At 38.7% G+C, this 18,662-nt stretch overlaps 3 protein-coding genes across 3 annotated transcripts; all 3 read right to left on the bottom strand.

The window, feature by feature from the left end:
• Positions 1–389: 389 nt before the first annotated feature.
• On the bottom strand, positions 390–1,352 carry LOC756157 (adenosine receptor A2b-like). The gene has a single exon (XM_001193721.2). It carries the CDS (start codon positions 1,350–1,352, stop codon positions 390–392), a length of 963 nt encoding a protein of 320 aa, XP_001193721.2.
• Positions 1,353–6,365: 5,013 nt separating this feature from the next.
• On the bottom strand, positions 6,366–7,205 carry LOC756174 (D(5)-like dopamine receptor). Its single transcript, XM_001193790.2, has one exon. The coding sequence runs from the start codon at positions 7,203–7,205 to the stop codon at positions 6,366–6,368; it is 840 nt and encodes a 279-aa protein (XP_001193790.2).
• A 7,460-nt stretch (positions 7,206–14,665) lies between these two features.
• On the bottom strand, positions 14,666–15,694 carry LOC756195 (D(5)-like dopamine receptor). The gene has a single exon (XM_001193876.1). It carries the CDS (start codon positions 15,692–15,694, stop codon positions 14,666–14,668), a length of 1,029 nt encoding a protein of 342 aa, XP_001193876.1.
• Between the last annotated feature and the right edge of the window lie 2,968 nt (positions 15,695–18,662).

The following is an 18,662-nucleotide window of genomic DNA, read 5'->3' on the forward strand; positions in this document are numbered from 1 at the left end:
AAGCATAAAGTACCGACTTGTTTTCGAATGCACTTTGCCCCACAGTTCCCATAAATTCTTTGACCATTCATTTATATTTTATACATATAGGAAATATTGACATGATATAATTTCTTCAAAACATTTTAAGAACAGTGTTTGCCCCGATTTTGTTCAACCAAGAATTGTTCTTCATCTTGTTGCGCATGAGGCGGCATATAGGATGCGTTTCACACGAGCTCATCAACCCCGATGGCAATTAGCCTATCCGCCAGTAATCCAATGCACTATATATTCTGCAATCCATTTTTGTACGATGTCAAACTCATATGGAGCGGCAAAGACCTTGGCAACCTCCGTCGAAGTTCTACGTCAGGCGAATGACGGCTCGTATGCAATGCAAATAGGCATTACTGAGGCACGGATTCGCCAAACTCAGTCTCTGTTGTTGGTTTGGTCTTGATAACGTTTACCTGGATCCTTATACGTATGTCTCCGAAATGTCCACATACGTAGGCTTTTATTTGTTGTACGTAGCGCTTCTGCAGACGTGAGAACTCCGTCTGTCTTAAAGTATAGACCAATGGTCCTACAGATGTCAGATTAGCCACAACCAGAAAAATGATGACTGGGGCATGAATACCGATCGACTTATTAGTGTAGAAAGAGATATTTGAAATGAGCAGAATGGGTACCCAGCCACATATGTATGTTCCGACAAAGATAGCAAGATTGATGGTGCTCTTCCGAATGTTCTTGATTTTATGTTGGAGTTGTTCGACCATGTCATCGTTCGGTTGTTGGTGTGGAGGTTGTGGAGGTTGTGGAGGTTCTCTTACGTCCAAAGCTCCTATCCTCATGGCTTGTTTCCTCGCAGTACGGATTACCAGAAACTTTAAGACACTGATGATAACTAAAGAAGGCACGAGGGTTATGTTCAAAATGATGCCGAGGATTCTACCGTGATCTTCAATTACAGCCGCAAAAGGACACCGTTCATCATTATCATTTCCATTTCCATTTACAGCTGTTCCAGCCATAGCTCCAGAGCAAAAGCTGATTACCCAGATCAAGGCGATCAAGATGAAGCACTTCCGGTCAGTTACGACGCGGGCGTATAAGAAGGGATGGCATACCTTCAGATAGGTTTCTATAGTGACCAGAACAGTATTAGCAAAGACAGCTACCATACCGATGAAGAGGAATGCTAGAAAAGTCAAAGGGCTGCCGAAGGAACAGAAGTCCTCCATTTTAAAGATGAAGATGAGGCACATGAATTGAAATACAATATGCGCCATACCCGTCGAGAACAGGGTGTAATTGGTGATAGTTTGAAGACTAGGATGTCGGATGATGCACACGACAATGAACATATAGGATAAAAGGTTGAAGCCGCTGAATAGGCACAACAAGGTTCGGCAAAAGGTGAGTATTTCCATTCTACCAGAGAGAAAATAAAACACCGGGATTAGTAAGACAGTGCCTTTTTTTTTATATAATCCTACACCCGGGCTTAGACATTACGATGTACCCTTCTTTCACTTGTTAATGTGAGTCATGGTCTTTACACTCAAAAAGCAAAACAAAAGTACTTATGCCTATTTTGAAGAATATATACTGTCGTCGTTCCTCTCAAAGTCTAATTAACTTCTCCCTCGGAATACTTCGCATTAGGAAAAGTATTCTTCCTCATGTTGAGTTAAAAGAGAGATTCCTGATTACGATGGATTTGGAGCATATCACATAATCATATTGTTATCACGTTCCTGTTTGATTAGAGTTGTCTCTGTGACAAAATAATTTAATAGTTCATGTGAACTACCTGAAAGCAGAGTTTGTCAGCAAAAAATGTGGCCCATAACGTCCCTTAGCATCAATGCACAAAACGTGGCTATGTTCTTAAGTTGTCCATAATTTACAACGACCTATCTGCAAAATTGCTCTTTTTCGCTGCTTCCTTATCGAGTGTATCATGAACATGTGAATGGTCAACCGTTCAATTAATCCTTCCGCCTTAAAAGTCAGCGCTCCGTGTGTCATCCCATTGTGTCAACACCAAACTGCGCTACGATCAAAGTCTTCACTCTCCTCATAATTGAACGATCATGCCATTTTTCGAACGAGTATCGCTCGCGCTTTCTGTTATATCAAAATGATATGGCAAACAGCTAGATGAATTATAATATTATTTCAGGTCACGAGGCCACAAGCAATGACAGGTTTAATAACTGTATTGAGCCTCCTAATTAGCTTCGATTATAATGAACGTTATCAGATTAAGATGGGTTTTCTCATGTTATCTCTCTTTCATTGAAACTTTATATAGATTTTCTTTTTGACAAAATTAAAGACTTGTTATCAAGCAACAAAAAGTACTTGTAATTAGGGGGAGCAATAAATAAATATGCCTATTCAGAATCTGATCGTGTTCTTAAAGCCGCACAGTGGGCCAGGAGGAACCAAAGTGCGCCAAAACTCTTTTTTTGTGATTTATTTTTAAAATTTTGTTTCAGTCGAAAGATAATACATTGAAGAATACATCATTAAAATATTTAATTTCGGTATGCACAATAAGGGTATAAATTACTCCTTCAAACAACAAAATCTTACATATTCACAGTTTTAGTGCAATAGTGACTTATTTTATAAATCCTTCAATTTAACATGAAGTTTTTAAGTTATTGAAATGAAATTTCTCTCACGTACTCCAGATAGTTCATTTCACTGCATTAATGGGTTTACATGGATAGAAACACAATCTTCGTAATATATTGTAGGGTAATTCACTAAAAACGGACTAACCATCCATGTTTTTTATAAACCCAAAAGAAATGTTTAAATTTCAATATCTTTGATATCCCTGTTTTGTTTTTATACTGCCAATTGTTGTGTCCTTTAGTTTGGGTTGCGAATGTCATAATAATAATACAACTTTTGTAATGCACATTGCCCTCTCAGTTCACATGAGTTCTTTGAATATTCATTTATGTTATATACATTTAGGAAATATTGACATGTTAAATTTCTTCAAACATTTTTAGAACAGTGTTTGACCGATTTTGTTCAATAACAACCAAGAATTGTTCTTCATCTTGTTGCGCATGAGGCGGCATATAGGATGCGATTCACCCGAGCTCATCAACCCCGATGGCAATTAGCCTATCCGCCAGTAATCCAATGTGCACTATATATTCTGCAATCCATTTCTGTACGATGTCAAACTCATATGGAGCGGCAAAGACCTTGGCAGCCTCCGTCGAAGTTCTACGTCAGGTGAATGACGGCTCGTTGCAATGCGAATGGGCATTACTGAGGCACGGATGCGCCAAACTCGGTCTCTGTTGTTGGTTTGGTCTTGATAACGTTTACCTGAACCTCCTTGCGTATGTCTCCTAAATGTCCACGTACGTAGGCTTTTATTTGTTGGACGTAGCGCTTCTGCAGACGGGAGAACTCTGTCTGTCTTAACGTATAGACCAATGGTCCTACCGATGTCAGATTAGCCACAACCATAAAAATGATGACGGATGCATTGAGACCCACCGGGTTACCAGAGTAGAAATTGATATTTGTAATGATAAAAAAGGGTACCCAACCACAGAAGTATGTTCCAACAAAGATAGCAAGATTAATGGTGCTCTTGCGAATGTTCTTGAATTTCTGTTGTAGTTGTTCGACTATGTCACTGTTTGGTTGTAGTTGCTGGGGAGGATCTCTTGCGCCCAAAGCTCCTATCCTACCGGCGTGTTTTCTCGCAGTACGGATCACCAGAAACTTTAAGACACTGATGATGACCAAAGAGGGCACGAGAACTATGTTCAACATGTTGCCGAAGGTTTTACCATGTTCTATAATAGCGGCAAAAGGACAATTTTCATAGTTCTCATCTTTTAAATTATGTCCAGCTTTTCCAACTATGGCTCCAGAGCAAAAGATGATTGCCCAGATCAAGGCGATCAAGAGGAAACACTTCCGGTCAGTAATGACGCGGGCGTATAAGAAGGGATGGCATACCTTTAGATAGGTTTCTATAGTGACCAGAACAGTATTAGCAAAAACAGCTACCATACTGACGTAGATAAATGCTAGATAAATAAAAGGGCTGCTGACAGAACAGATGTCCTTCATTTCAAAAATTGAGATGACGCAAATGAATTGAAAAACAATATGAGCCACACCCGTCGAGAACAGGGTGTAATTGGTGATAGTTTGAAGAATAGGATGTCGGATGATGCACACGATAATGAAGATATAGGATAAAAAGTTGAAGCCGCTGAATAGGCACAACAAGATTCGGCATAAAGTGAGTGCGAATTCTCTGGCATCCATTGTAGCAGAGCGAAAATAAAACACCGGGATTAGTGCCCTTTTTCCAAAATGATTTTTTACAGAGTTATATAATCCTACGCTCGGGCTTAATCAATATGATGCATCAGAGCACAAACCGTGGATATGTTCTTAAGTTGTCCATAATTTACAGCGACCTATCTGCAAAAGTATTCTTTCGGTGCTTCCTTTCCAAGTGAATCCCGAACATGTAAAGAGTAAACAGTTCAGTTGATCCTTCCGCCTTTAAAGTCAGCGCTCTGTGTGTCATCCTATCGTGTCACCATCAAACTGTGCTGCAATCAAAATAATCACTTTCCTCATAATTGAGTGATCATGCCACTTTTCGAACGACCCATCGCTCGTGCTAATGCCCAAAATTAGATGACAAACAACTACATTAATTATAATATTACTTTCTCGACACGAGGTCACAAGCAAATTAATGATCGGTCGAATAGTTGTATTTCATTATTCGTTTTTAGTTGATTTGATTTGATTTGATTCATTTATTTTTCCACTCAAATATCCAAACTTAAAATACTGTTTATAAACTAAACAGTATCAAATAAAAATGTAGTAGAACAAATGATTTATGCAAGTAACGAATATTGATAAGTATCTACGCAAACAAAAATTAGTTCCTGGTAGTAAATTTCATTACCAATTTTAAGGGTAGAAATGGCTTCATCATAATAGCTCAAAGCAAAAAAGCTCACGAAGTTTAATGAATACGAACGTGGGTCCCTCCGCTTTTACTCCATCTGCCCCCCCCCCCTCTCTCTCTCTCTCTCTCCCCCCTCTCTCTCTCTCTAATTCTCACACTCCCTCTATCTCACCCCCTTCTCTCTCTCCCACTCTCTCTCTCTGTCTTTGATAATCAACTACTTTGGCATGCAATAAAATTATGTACCCTTCTAATGCATTAAGCTTTTCGTCTTATCCATTAGAGCATTATGCACTGGATGATTTAGCAATAATTCCATTCCATAAATGTACGTTGGTCATAATGAATAGAGTACAGCCATTACACCGTAGTCAACCACCAAACCGGCTCCTAATCGACTAAACCGTCTGTTATCGGTTTGTTGCTGTGACTGGGTTGTTAGCGTTGTGTCATATTAATGGCACATATTGCAGCACAATACTAAAAGAATAAGTTAATGGATGCGGGCTACATTGAAAAACCTTAGGCGCTCCTGTTTTTTGTCTCTCTGGCAGCCAAAGAAAAAGAATATTTAGTGTTTTCAGGTTAGTCGACACTTCTAATGAAAATATATGGGTTTTTAAATCAGGATGCTACTAGAATGAGAAATAATAGAGTAGGAAATATTATTAATAGCTAATAAGAACACCATTCGTATTAGTATTTGATGTGACCATAGTTTCACAGCGACAGCCAGTTGTATACACGTTTCTGCAATAGGTTTTTGAAAAAAGTTTCCATATATATACTTTACATTATAATTCAACAGTTATCTTCATGTTTCATAGTCAACATTGATTTTACTCGACTATGTATTATTTTCCAATGGATAATGACGCTGAAAATAAGGTCCATTCAATGGACGCACAATCAAAAGTTATCTAAATCTAATTGAAAATATAATATGCAAGGTATGATGTTTGTAAACTCCCTTAAGATTGAACATTAGATGCGAATGCAAGCATAAAGTACCGACTTGTTTTCGAATGCACTTTGCCCCACAGTTCCCATAAATTCTTTGACCATTCATTTATATTTTATACATATAGGAAATATTGACATGATATAATTTCTTCAAAACATTTTAAGAACAGTGTTTGCCCCGATTTTGTTCAATAACAACCAAGAATTGTTCTTCATCTTGTTGCGCATGAGGCGGCATATAGGATGCGTTTCACCTGAGCTCATCAACCCCGATGGCAATGAGCCTATCCGCCAGTAATCCAATGCACTATATATTCTGCAATCCATTTTTGTACGATGTCAAACTCATATGGAGCGGCAAAGACCTTGGCAACCTCCGTCGAAGTTCTACGTCAGGCGAATGACGGCTCGTATGCAATGCAAATGGGCATTACTGAGGCACGGATTCGCCAAACTCAGTCTCTGTTGTTGGTTTGGTCTTGATAACGTTTACCTGGATCCTTATACGTATGTCTCCGAAATGTCCACATACGTAGGCTTTTATTTGTTGTACGTAGCGCTTCTGCAGACGTGAGAACTCCGTCTGTCTTAAAGTATAGACCAATGGTCCTACAGATGTCAGATTAGCCACAACCAGAAAAATGATGACTGGGGCATGAATACCGACCGACTTATTAGTGTAGAAAGAGATATTTGAAATGAGCAGAATGGGTACCCAGCCACATATGTATGTTCCGACAAAGATAGCAAGATTGATGGTGCTCTTCCGAATGTTCTTGATTTTATGTTGGAGTTGTTCGACCATGTCATCGTTCGGTTGTTGGTGTGGAGGTTGTGGAGGTTGTGGAGGTTCTCTTACGTCCAAAGCTCCTATCCTCATGGCTTGTTTCCTCGCAGTACGGATTACCAGAAACTTTAAGACACTGATGATAACTAAAGAAGGCACGAGGGTTATGTTCAAAATGATGCCGAGGATTCTACCGTGATCTTCAATTACAGCCGCAAAAGGACACCGTTCATCATTATCATTTCCATTTCCATTTACAGCTGTTCCAGCCATAGCTCCAGAGCAAAAGCTGATTACCCAGATCAAGGCAATCAAGAGGAAACACTTCCGGTCAGTTACGACGCGGGCGTATAAGAAGGGATGGCATACCTTGAGATAGGTTTCTATAGTGACCAGAACAGTATTAGCAAAGACAGCTACCATACCGATGAAGAGGAATGCTAGAAAAGTCAAAGGGCTGCCGAAGGAACAGAAGTCCTCCATTTTAAAGATGAAGATGAGGCACATGAATTGAAATACAATATGCGCCACACCCGTCGAGAACAGGGTGTAATTGGTGGTAGTTTGAAGACTAGGATGTCGGATGATGCACACGACAATGAAGATATAGGATAAAAGGTTAAAGCCGCTGAATAGGCACAACAAGATTCTGCAAAAGGTGAGTATTTCCATTCTACCAGAGAGAAAATAAAACAGCGGTATTAGTAAGACAGTGCCTTTTTTCCAAATGGATTAATCACAGAGTTATATAATCCTACACCCGGGCTTAGACAATACGATGTACCCTTCTTTCACTTGTTAATGTGAGTCATGGTCTTTACACTCAAAAAGCAAAACAAAAGTACTTATGCCTATTTTGAAGAATATATACTGTTGTCGTTCCTCTCAAAGTCTAATTAACTTCTCCCTCGGAATACTTCGCATTAGGAAAAGTATTCTTCCTCATGTTGAGTTAAAAATGCATTTGATGACTGAGAGATTCCTGATTACGATGGATTTGGAGCATATCACATAATCATATTGGTATCACGTTCCTGTTTGATTAGAGTTGTCTCTGTGACAAAATAATTTAATAGTTCATGTGAACTACCTGAAAGCAGAGTTTGTCAGCAACAAATGTGGCCCATAGGCCTAACGTCCCATAGCATCAGAGCACAAACCGTTGCTATTTTCTTAAGTTGTCCATAATTTACAACGACCTATCTGCAAAATTGCTCTTTTTCGCTGTTTCCTTTTCGAGTGTATGATCATGAACATGTGAATGATCAACCGTTCAGTTAATCCTTCCGCCTTAAAAGTCAGCGCTCCGTGTGTCATCCCATTGTGTCAACACCAAACTGCGCTACGATCAAAGTCTTCACTCTCCTCATAATTGAACACTGTAAAAAAATAATAGTCGAAATAACTCAATAAAATTGAGGAAAAGAATTGCCTTATTTTTATTAAGTAAATATTACCTACGGCATCTTTAGTAGAATTTACCTATTTTGCTGAATAAATTTTTACTCAGTTAAATCGAGTTACATTAACGTAAATAATTTAAGTATTGTAATCATTTAAGATAATTAAAAAAAAGCTATGATAGGATTACATATTGCACGATTTGGTACCCATCTAATCTAACAAGTAACATCCACTAATCATTCACTACTTCTATTTAAGATTAATCACTAATCACTAACACTACTTCTCTTTAAGATTTAACCGTATATATATCTACCACCATCACAAATTATTACATACGCTTCAATTCGACACATATTGAAAGGCTCCAAATTTTATATGTACTTGATCGTAGCATCTTAAAAGGAAAATTGGTTGACAATTTCCTGAAATATCAAGTTTTGATTTGTTTTGAACTGGGTAACAATTAAAAATTGTCTTGTCTTTGCTTAGCCATGTTAAATGAATTAGTAAATGTTTTAAAGTCCTTAAATTTTCATTCAACCACAAAAAAGAATTGTTTTATTTAAAAAAGAGTTTAATTTGGTCTTAATGAATATTCATAAATTATGTAAATATTTCTATTACGCACTGCATCGGTCCTTACTTTAAAAAGATAAGAATAATCAACATAAATTGTTTGAGTAATACGTATAATTTCTGATTTTGAGTTAAAATTACTTAATTAATACAAGCTGAAATTACTTAAAGTTCTTATGTATTTGATTTTACTTAAATATTCCACGTATGTTCTACTAAATTGAAAGTTTGAGTTAGCAAGACTTAAATTTAGTGCGTAAGTGGCAAAACTAATGTTTTCAAGTAAATTCTACATGGAAAAAATACGTAAAAATTACCAATGAACAAATTCTTTTTTACAGTGAACGATCATGCCATTTTTCGAACGAGTATCGCTCGCGCTTTCTGTTATATTAAAATGATATGGCAAACAACTAGATGAATTATAATATTATTTCACGTCACGAGGCCACAAGCAATGACAGGTTTAATAACTGTATTGAGCCTCCTAATTAGCTTCGCTTATAATGAACGTTATCAGATTAAGATGGGTTTTCTCATTTTATCTCTTTTTCATTGAAACTTTATATAGATTTTCTTTTTGACAAAATTAAAGGCTTGTTATCAAGCAACAAAAAGTACTTGTAATTAGGGGGAGCAATAAATAAATATACCTATTCGAAATCTGATCGTGTTCTTAAAGCCGCACAGTGGGCCAGAGAGGAACCAAAGTGCGCCAAAACTCTTTTTTTTTGTGATTTATTTTTTAAATTTTGTTTCAGTTGAAAGATAATACATTGAAGAATACATCATTAAAATATTTAATTCCGGTATGCACAATAAGGGTATAAATTACTCCTTCAAACAACAAAATCTTACATATTCACAGTTTTAGTGCAAAAGTGACTTATTTTATTAATCCTTCAATTTAACATGAAGTTTTTAAATTATTGAAATTAAATTTCTCTCACGTACTCCAGATTTTTTCCAGATCATTTCAATGCATTAATGGGTTAACATGGATAGAGACACAATCTTCGTAATATATTATAGGGTAATTCACTAAAAACGGACTAACCATCCATGTTTTTTATAAACCCAAAAGAAATGTTTGAATTTCAATATCTTTGATATCCCTGTTTTGTTTTTATACTGCCAATTGGTGTGTCCTTTAGTTTGGGTTGCGAATGTCATAATAATAATACAACTTTTGTAATGCACATTGCCCTCTCAGTTCACATGAATTCTTTGAATATTCATTCATGTTATATACATTTAGGAAATATTGACATATTAAATTTCTTCAAACATTTTTAGAACAGTGTTTGACCGATTTTGTTCAATAACAACCAAGAATTGTTCTTCATCTTGTTGCGCATGAGGCGGCATAAAGGATGCGTTTCACCTGAGCTCATCAACCCCGATGGCAATGAGCCTATCCGCCAGTAATCCAATGCACTATATATTCTGCAATCCATTTTTGTACGATGTCAAACTCATATGGAGCGGCAAAGACCTTGGCAACCTCCGTCGAAGTTCTACGTCAGGCGAATGACGGCTCGTTGCAATGCGAATGGGCATTACTGAGGCACGGATGCGCCAAACTCGGTCTCTGTTGTTGGTTTGGTCTTGATAACGTTTACCTGAACCTCCTTGCGTATGTCTCCTAAATGTCCACGTACGTAGGCTTTTATTTGTTGGACGTAGCGCTTCTGCAGACGGGAGAACTCTGTCTGTCTTAACGTATAGACCAATGGTCCTACCGATGTCAGATTAGCCACAACCATAAAAATGATGACGGATGCATTGAGACCCACCGGGTTACCAGAGTAGAAATTGATATTTGTAATGATAAAAAAGGGTACCCAACCACAGAAGTATGTTCCAACAAAGATAGCAAGATTAATGGTGCTCTTGCGAATGTTCTTGAATTTCTGTTGTAGTTGTTCGACTATGTCACTGTTTGGTTGTAGTTGCTGGGGAGGATCTCTTGCGCCCAAAGCTCCTATCCTACCGGCGTGTTTTCTCGCAGTACGGATCACTAGAAACTTTAAGACACTGATGATGACCAAAGAGGGCACGAGAACTATGTTCAACATGTTGCCGAAGGTTTTACCATGTTCTATAATAGCGGCAAAAGGACAATTTTCATAGTTCTCATCTTTTAAATTATGTCCAGCTTTTCCAACTATGGCTCCAGAGCAAAAGATGATTACCCAGATCAAGGCAATCAAGAGGAAACACTTCCGGTCAGTTATGACGCGGGCGTATAAGAAGGGATGGCATACCTTGAGATAGGTTTCTATAGTGACTAGAACAGTATTAGCAAAAACAGCTACCATACTGACGTAGATAAATGCTAGATAAATAAAAGGGCTGCTGACAGAACAGATGTCCTTCATTTCAAAAATTGAGATGACGCAAATGAATTGAAAAACAATATGAGCCACACCCGTCGAGAACAGGGTGTAATTGGTGATAGTTTGAAGAATAGGATGTCGGATGATGCACACGATAATGAAGATATAGGATAAAAAGTTGAAGCCGCTGAATAGGCACAACAAGATTCGGCATAAAGTGAGTGCGAATTCTCTGGCATCCATTGTAGCAGAGCGAAAATAAAACACCGGGATTAGTGCCCTTTTTCCAAAATGATTAATTACAGAGTTATATAATCCTACGCTCGGGCTCAATCAATATGATGCATCAGAGCACAAACCGTGGCTATGTTCTTAAGTTGTCCATAATTTACAACAACCTATCTGCAAAATGCTCTTTCGTTGCTTCCTTGTCAAGTGTTTCCCGAACATGTAAAAAGTAAACCTTTCAATTTATAATCCTTCCGCCTTCGGAATCAGCGCTCCGTGTGTCATCATATCGTGTCACCATCAAACTGTGCTACAATCAAAAACTTCACTTTCCTCATAATTGAACGATCATGCCATTATTCGAAAGAGTATCGCTCACGCTCTCTGTTATGACATGGTACACAACCAGATGAATTATAAAGTTGTTTCATCGTCACGAGGCCACAAGCAAATGACACGTTTGATAATTGTATTGAGCCTCCTAATTAGTTTCGCTATTGAACGTTGTCAGATTAAGATTGGTTTTCTCATTGTATCTCTATTTCATTGAAACTTTATATAAATTTTCTTTCTGACAAAATTAAAGGCTTGTTATCAAGCAACAAAAGAACCTGTAAATTTGAGGAGCAATAAACAAATATGCCTATCGGAATATGATCGTGTTCTTAAAGCTGTTGCATGATAAATGCGTTGTGCTGCAGGTGGATGTTTCCCCAATTTAAAGATTGGAATATTTGTTGCCTTCCCTGTCACTGTGTTGCTGAAGGAATGGGATGTGACAGATCTCCGATTACTTCTCTTGTATCGGACCTCGTTTAAACCTTTCAACAACAAAATTAAATTTCAATTTTTTTTTGTATGGAAAATCTGACAATCTGGTGTTTCACTTTACCCCGCTGGTATTGCAGGTGAAAATCTCCATCCATGTCAGATTTCCGGACAAAAAAAATGAATATACAAACGACACAATTTTGGGTGGTGAAAAAAATCTGGTGTAATCAAATTATTATTCCATATGTCTTCCACCGTATTCTTTAGTCATTGTTGTTTTTGGAAATATAACAAAAATAATGATTTAAAAAAAAAGACTTTTCACGCAAATATTTTCACACTTTTTGTAGTAAAATTAAAAAAATTAAATTACCGGGTACCTCTTGCCCGAATCTGGGGTGATTGTTGCCCGAATATTGGATCTTTAAAAACCCTGGGCTGCAGCCCAGTACCCAGCCTTATACGCCTATGGCTGCATTAAGCTCCCGACCCCCCCCCCCCTCATCTCCACTGTCAATGGTTTAACGACGTCCATGGATGGCATTACTTTCAAACATAGCAAACGAGTTCCTGGTGTACTACCAAATTGCCTAATTATAATTGCCTAATGTTCCCAATCTGTTAATACAATTTTGATACGATATCAAAATGTTCGCCCTTTCTTCCTTTTTATTTCTTCAAAACTCGCTTACAGCAAAGGATGAGGACTATTTGGTGGGAGGGGGACATTTCTAACAACCAATGGGAAAGGCAATAACCCATTACCCTTTGATTTCAAATAAGTTGTGCTTTGTTAGATATGTTACCCTCTTAAAAGTAGAAGAAGAGCCGATTTCTTAAGTGAAATATAACAAAATTCTGGATTATTTGATTTGATTTGATTTGATTTGATTTGATTTGATTTGTTGGTTTCTGCATCTTTTTTCTTTTTTTCATCATACATTTTCATGAACATAATATGGTTTGATACAATATTTTAAGAAAGTGTATATAATTTTATACAGCTAAACGAAATTAAACAAATATATTGAATGCATAATTAACATACATTAGATGCAGGAGGGCTACAGAAATAAGCAAAGTAGCTTGACGTGCCAGCCCTTAACTTAGATACAATAATAACAATACAAAAGAGTGAGTTGCAGAGAAGAAAAGGAAAGAGGAGAGAAGGAACGTTGGTAATAATACAATAAATCTCATACATCTGCTGATTGAATGCAGTTTACATGGACGATTACACATCATTGTTGAATATACAGTCAATGTTCATACGAACTAGAATACAATACAATTACACACGACAGGATCAATACTTAGACAATAACATAGTTTCAACTGCCTTCTCAAAAGAGTTCAATGTCCTAAGGTTTCTTATTACAATGGGCAGACAGTTCCAGATGTCTGGGCCGGCGATTTGAGAGCCAATGCGGTTTTTGGATTTCTTAAATGGATTTTTTTTTCAGTTTCCCCTGTAGAGTAAGAGTGGATGGTTTTATTCAAATTAAATAATGGGGGGGGGGGAGTATGAAGGTAGTAGACCATTTTGTAAGCGAAACATGAAAAGTGCTATTTGTAGAATATTTATATCATCAGCTTTTAGAGTTTATAGTTTTTAAAACAAGGGATTGGTGTAGTCGCGATAGGAAGAATCAGTACATATACGCATTGCTTTCTTTTGTAACAGTAAAATGGCATCAACGTTGCTTTTCGAATTTGCCCATACAATGTTACAATATGAAATATAAGGCAGTGTTAATGAATTATATAACATAAACAAGATATTTGAAGGGACATAATATTTCAATTTACAGAGAATACCAATATCACGTGAAATAGTATCAGAAATATATATAGTTTGTTTTCTTTAAATTAAGACAGTTTATTACTTCTAAACAATTTTGATAATTTTGGTAATTCAGCGTTAATATTTCTTAAAAGAATCTGAATATCTGAATTGGAACAAAATGCATTGGTGTCATCAGCGAATAAAATATACTGTAGTGCATTTGATGAATTATAAATATCATTTACATATATCAGAAATAACAACGGGCCGAGGATTGACCCTTGTGGCACTCCACACGTAATAGATTCTAATTCTGATTCATTTGAATCATACCATACATATTGTTTTCTAGTTGTTAAATAATTTTTAAACCATTGTATAGCAACACCCCTCAATCCATAGTATTCCAATTTACGTATAAGTATTGTATGGTCAAGAGTGTCAAATGCCTTGCTCAGATCCATGTATACTCCAATAACTTGCTTATGATCAGCTAAGGCATTTGACACTCTTTCAAATAATTGTAACAATGCTAACTCCGTTGAATGAAATTTTCCAAAACCATATTGATTTTCATACAACAATTCATGTTTTGTTAGAAAATCATACAGTCTATTATAAGTCAGTCTTTCTAAGACTTTATAAATACTTGGTAATATAGATACAGGTCGGTAATTTGAAACTAGAGAAGAGTCGTCTTTTTTGTGTATTGGAATTACTTTTGCTATTTTTTAGTGAGTCCGGTATCTTGATCTGCCTATAGTATACACCATATTGCTGTTTTGCAAGACAGGATACTAATTTAATATTTTGCTCGTGTGTAATGCGAATGGGCATTACTGAGGCACGGAGGCGCCAAACTCGGTCTCTGTTGTTGTTTTGGTCTGGATAACGTTTACATGAACCTCCTTGCGTATGTCCCCAAAACGTTCACATACGTAGGCTTTTATTTGTTGAACGTAGCGCTTCTGCAGACGCGAGAACTCCGTCTGTCTTAAAGTATAGACCAATGGTCCTACCGATGTCAGATTAGCCACAGCCATAAAAATGATGACTGATGCATTGAGACCCACCGGGTGATCAGTGTAGAAAATGATATTTGAAATGATAAGAACGGGTACCCAGCCGCAGATGTATGTTCCGACAAAGATAGTAAGATTAATGGTGCTCTTGCGAATATTCTTGAATTTCTGTTGGAGCTGTTCGACTATGTCACCGTTCGGTTGTTGGTGTGGAGGTTGTGAAGGTTCTCTTTCGCCCAAAGCTCCTATCCTAACGGCTTGTTTCCTCGCAGTACGGATCACTAGAAACTTTAAGACACTGATGATGACCAAAGAAGGCACGAGGACTATGTTCAAAATGTTGCCGATGGTTTTATCGTGATCTTGAACAGCCAAAAAAGGACAATCTCTATACTTATCATGTTCCAAATTGTTTCCAGCTTCTCCAGCTATAGCTGCAAAGCAAAAGCTGATTACCCAGATCAAGGCGATCAAGAGGAAACACTTCCGGCCAGTTATGACGCGGGCGTATAAGAAGGGATGGCATACCTTGAGATAGGTTTCTATAGTGACCAGAACAGTATTAGCAAAGACTGCTACCATACCGATGTAGAGGAATGCAATAAGAGTAAAAGGCTTGCTGACGGAACAGATGTCCTGCAGTTCAAAGATTGAGATGACGCACATGAATTGAAATACAATATGAGCCACACCCGTCGAGAACAGGGTGTAATTGGTGATAGTTTGAAGATAAGGATGTCGGATGATGCACACGATAATGAAGATATAGGATAAAAAGTTGAAGCCGCTGAATAGGCACAACAAGATTCGGCATAAAGTGAGTGCGAAGCCGCTGGCACCCATTGTAATAGAGCAAAAATAGTTAGTAAGACAGTGCCCCTTTTCCAAGTGGATTAATCACAGAGTTTAACCCTTCACCCGGGCTTAATAAATATGATATACCCCTCTTTATGTTGTACATGTACGTGTGAGCTATGATCTGTAAACTTAAAACGCAAAACTAAAGTACTTATGCCTATCTTGAAGAATATATACTATGGTCGTTCCTCTCAAAGTCTAAGTACTCTTCTCTCGGAATATTTCGCCTTAGGTGAGATATTTTTCCTCTTGTTCAGTTATACATCTATTTGATGACTACGAGATTCCTGATTGCCATGGATTAGGAGCATATCACATAGTCATATTTCTATCACGTTACCGTGTGATAAGACTTGTCTCTGAGACAAAATAACCAAATGGTTGATGTGAACTACCAGAACTACGAGTGTGGTCGATAACGTCCCTTCCTTTAGCATCAGAGCACAAACCGTGGCTATGTTCTTTAGCTGATTGTAATTTACAACGACCTATCTGCAAAAATGCTCTTTCGTTGCTTCCTTTTCAAGTGTATCCCGAACATGTAAAGAGTAAACCGTTCAGTTAATCCTTCCACCTTCAGAGTCAGCGCTAAATGTGTCATCACATCTTCTTACCATCAATCTATGCAACAAACAAACTCATCACTTTCCTCATAATTGAACGATCATGCCATTTGTCGAACGAGTGTCGCTCACGCTTTCTGTTACGCCCAAAATGACATGGCAAACAACTAGTTGATTTGTGATATTATTTTATCGTCACGAAGCACAAGCAAATGACAAGTTAAATAATGGTATCGAGCCTCTAGTCTTAATTAGCTTCACTGTTGAACTGTAACATATCAAGATAGGTTTTTTTTCATTTTATCTCTCTTTCATTGCATCTTTATATGGATTTTCTTTTTGGCAAAATTAAAGGCTTTGTTATCAGACGCACTGTATAACAGAATTTTTTATTATTGTATCATGATGTTCCTTTAGTTTACACCATACTGCTGTTTTGCAAGACAGGATACCAATCTCATGTTTTTATTTGTCACCAAAACACCCTGTAGTAGCATTCCAGTTTTTCTAGTCTGGTTTGCCTTTTCAAAACCTAAATGTTTTTTGTTAATCAATTTAAGCTTAATATACAATTTTAATTTTACAGCATCACCCCATTCTTCATCATGTCTCTCTCGCTCTTTCGCTATCTCTATTGCTCCCTTTCTCTTTTGTTTATCTTTCCCCCTCCCCCTTCTCTCTAGCTGTTTATCCTTTCCGTTCTTTATCAGTATTTCCTCGTATTCCGTATCTGTCTCTACTAATATGACTTTATCAATGCCTTGTTATGACCCACCCCCCCTCCCTCTCCCTCTCTCTCTCCCTCTCCCACTCTCTCACTTCACTTCTGGTAGTTCACATCAATCATTTGGTTATTTTGTCTCAGAGACAAGTCTTATCACACGGTAACGTGATAAAATATGACTATATATGCTGCAAACTTTCACATCTCACACACTCGCAGATCACACGCACACCCCCTCCGCCGCGCACTGCACACTTTCACATCCCACACCCTCACAAGTCACACACATACTCCTCCGCCGCGCACTGCACACTTTCACATCTCACACACTCGCAAATGACACGCACACCCCCTCCGCCGCGCACTGCACACTTTCACATCCCACATCCTCACAAGTCACACAAATACCCATCAGCCGCGCACTGCACACTTTCACATCTCACACACTCGCAAATCACACACACACCCCCTCCGCCGCGCACTACACACTTTCACATCTCACACCCTCGCAAGTCACACAAATACCCATCAGCCGCGCACTGCACACTTTCACATCCCACACCCTCACAAGTCACACACATACCCCTCCTCCGCACATTGCACTTTCACATCTCACAAACTCACAAATGACACGCACAACCCCTCCACCGCGCACTGCACACTTTCACATCCCACACACTCGAAAATCACACGCACACCCCCTCCGCGTCGCACTGCACACTTTCACATCCCACACACTCGCAAATCACACACATACCCCCTCTACCGCGCCCTGCACACTTTCACATCTCACACCCTCGCAAGTCACACAAATACCCATCAGCCGCGCACTGCACACTTTCACATCCCACACCCTCACAAGTCACACACATACCCCTCCTCCGCACATTGCACTTTCACATCTCACAAACTCACAAATGACACGCACAACCCCTCCACCGCGCACTGCACACTTTCACATCCCACACACTCGCAAATCACACGCACACCCCCTCCGCGTCGCACTGCACACTTTCACATCCCACACACTCGCAAATCACACACATACCCCCTCCACCGCGCCCTGCACACTTTCACATCTCACACACTCGCAAATCACACGCACACCCCCTCCGCGTCGCACTGCACACTTTCACATCCCACACACTCGCAAATCACACATATACCCCCTCCGCCTTGCACTGCACACTTTCACATCTCACACACTCGTAAATCACACGCACACCCCCTCCGCCGCGCACTGCACACTTTCACATCCCACACACTCGCAAATCACACACATACCCCCTCCACCGCGCCCTGCACACTTTCACATCTCACACACTCGCAAATCACACGCACACCCCCTCCGCGTCGCACTGCACACTTTCACATCCCACACACTCGCAAATCACACATATACCCCCTCCGCCGCGCACTGCACACTTTCACATCTCACACACTCGCAAATCACACGCACACCCCATCCGCCGCGCACTGCACACTTTCACATCTCACACACTCGCAAATCATACGCACAACCCCTCCGCCGCACAATGCACACATTCTCTTTTCCTCTGAATCTTTCTTTTCATTTTACAGGTATTTTTATTATCAAGATTACAAAAATCTCCCAAAACATTTTTCACGCTACACAATACACTAATCCGATTTTTCTACGAAGAAA

Source organism: Strongylocentrotus purpuratus, unplaced genomic scaffold, assembly GCF_000002235.5.
Source record: "Strongylocentrotus purpuratus isolate Spur 01 unplaced genomic scaffold, Spur_5.0 spur5_scaffold_7, whole genome shotgun sequence".
NCBI lineage: Eukaryota > Metazoa > Echinodermata > Echinoidea > Camarodonta > Strongylocentrotidae > Strongylocentrotus > Strongylocentrotus purpuratus.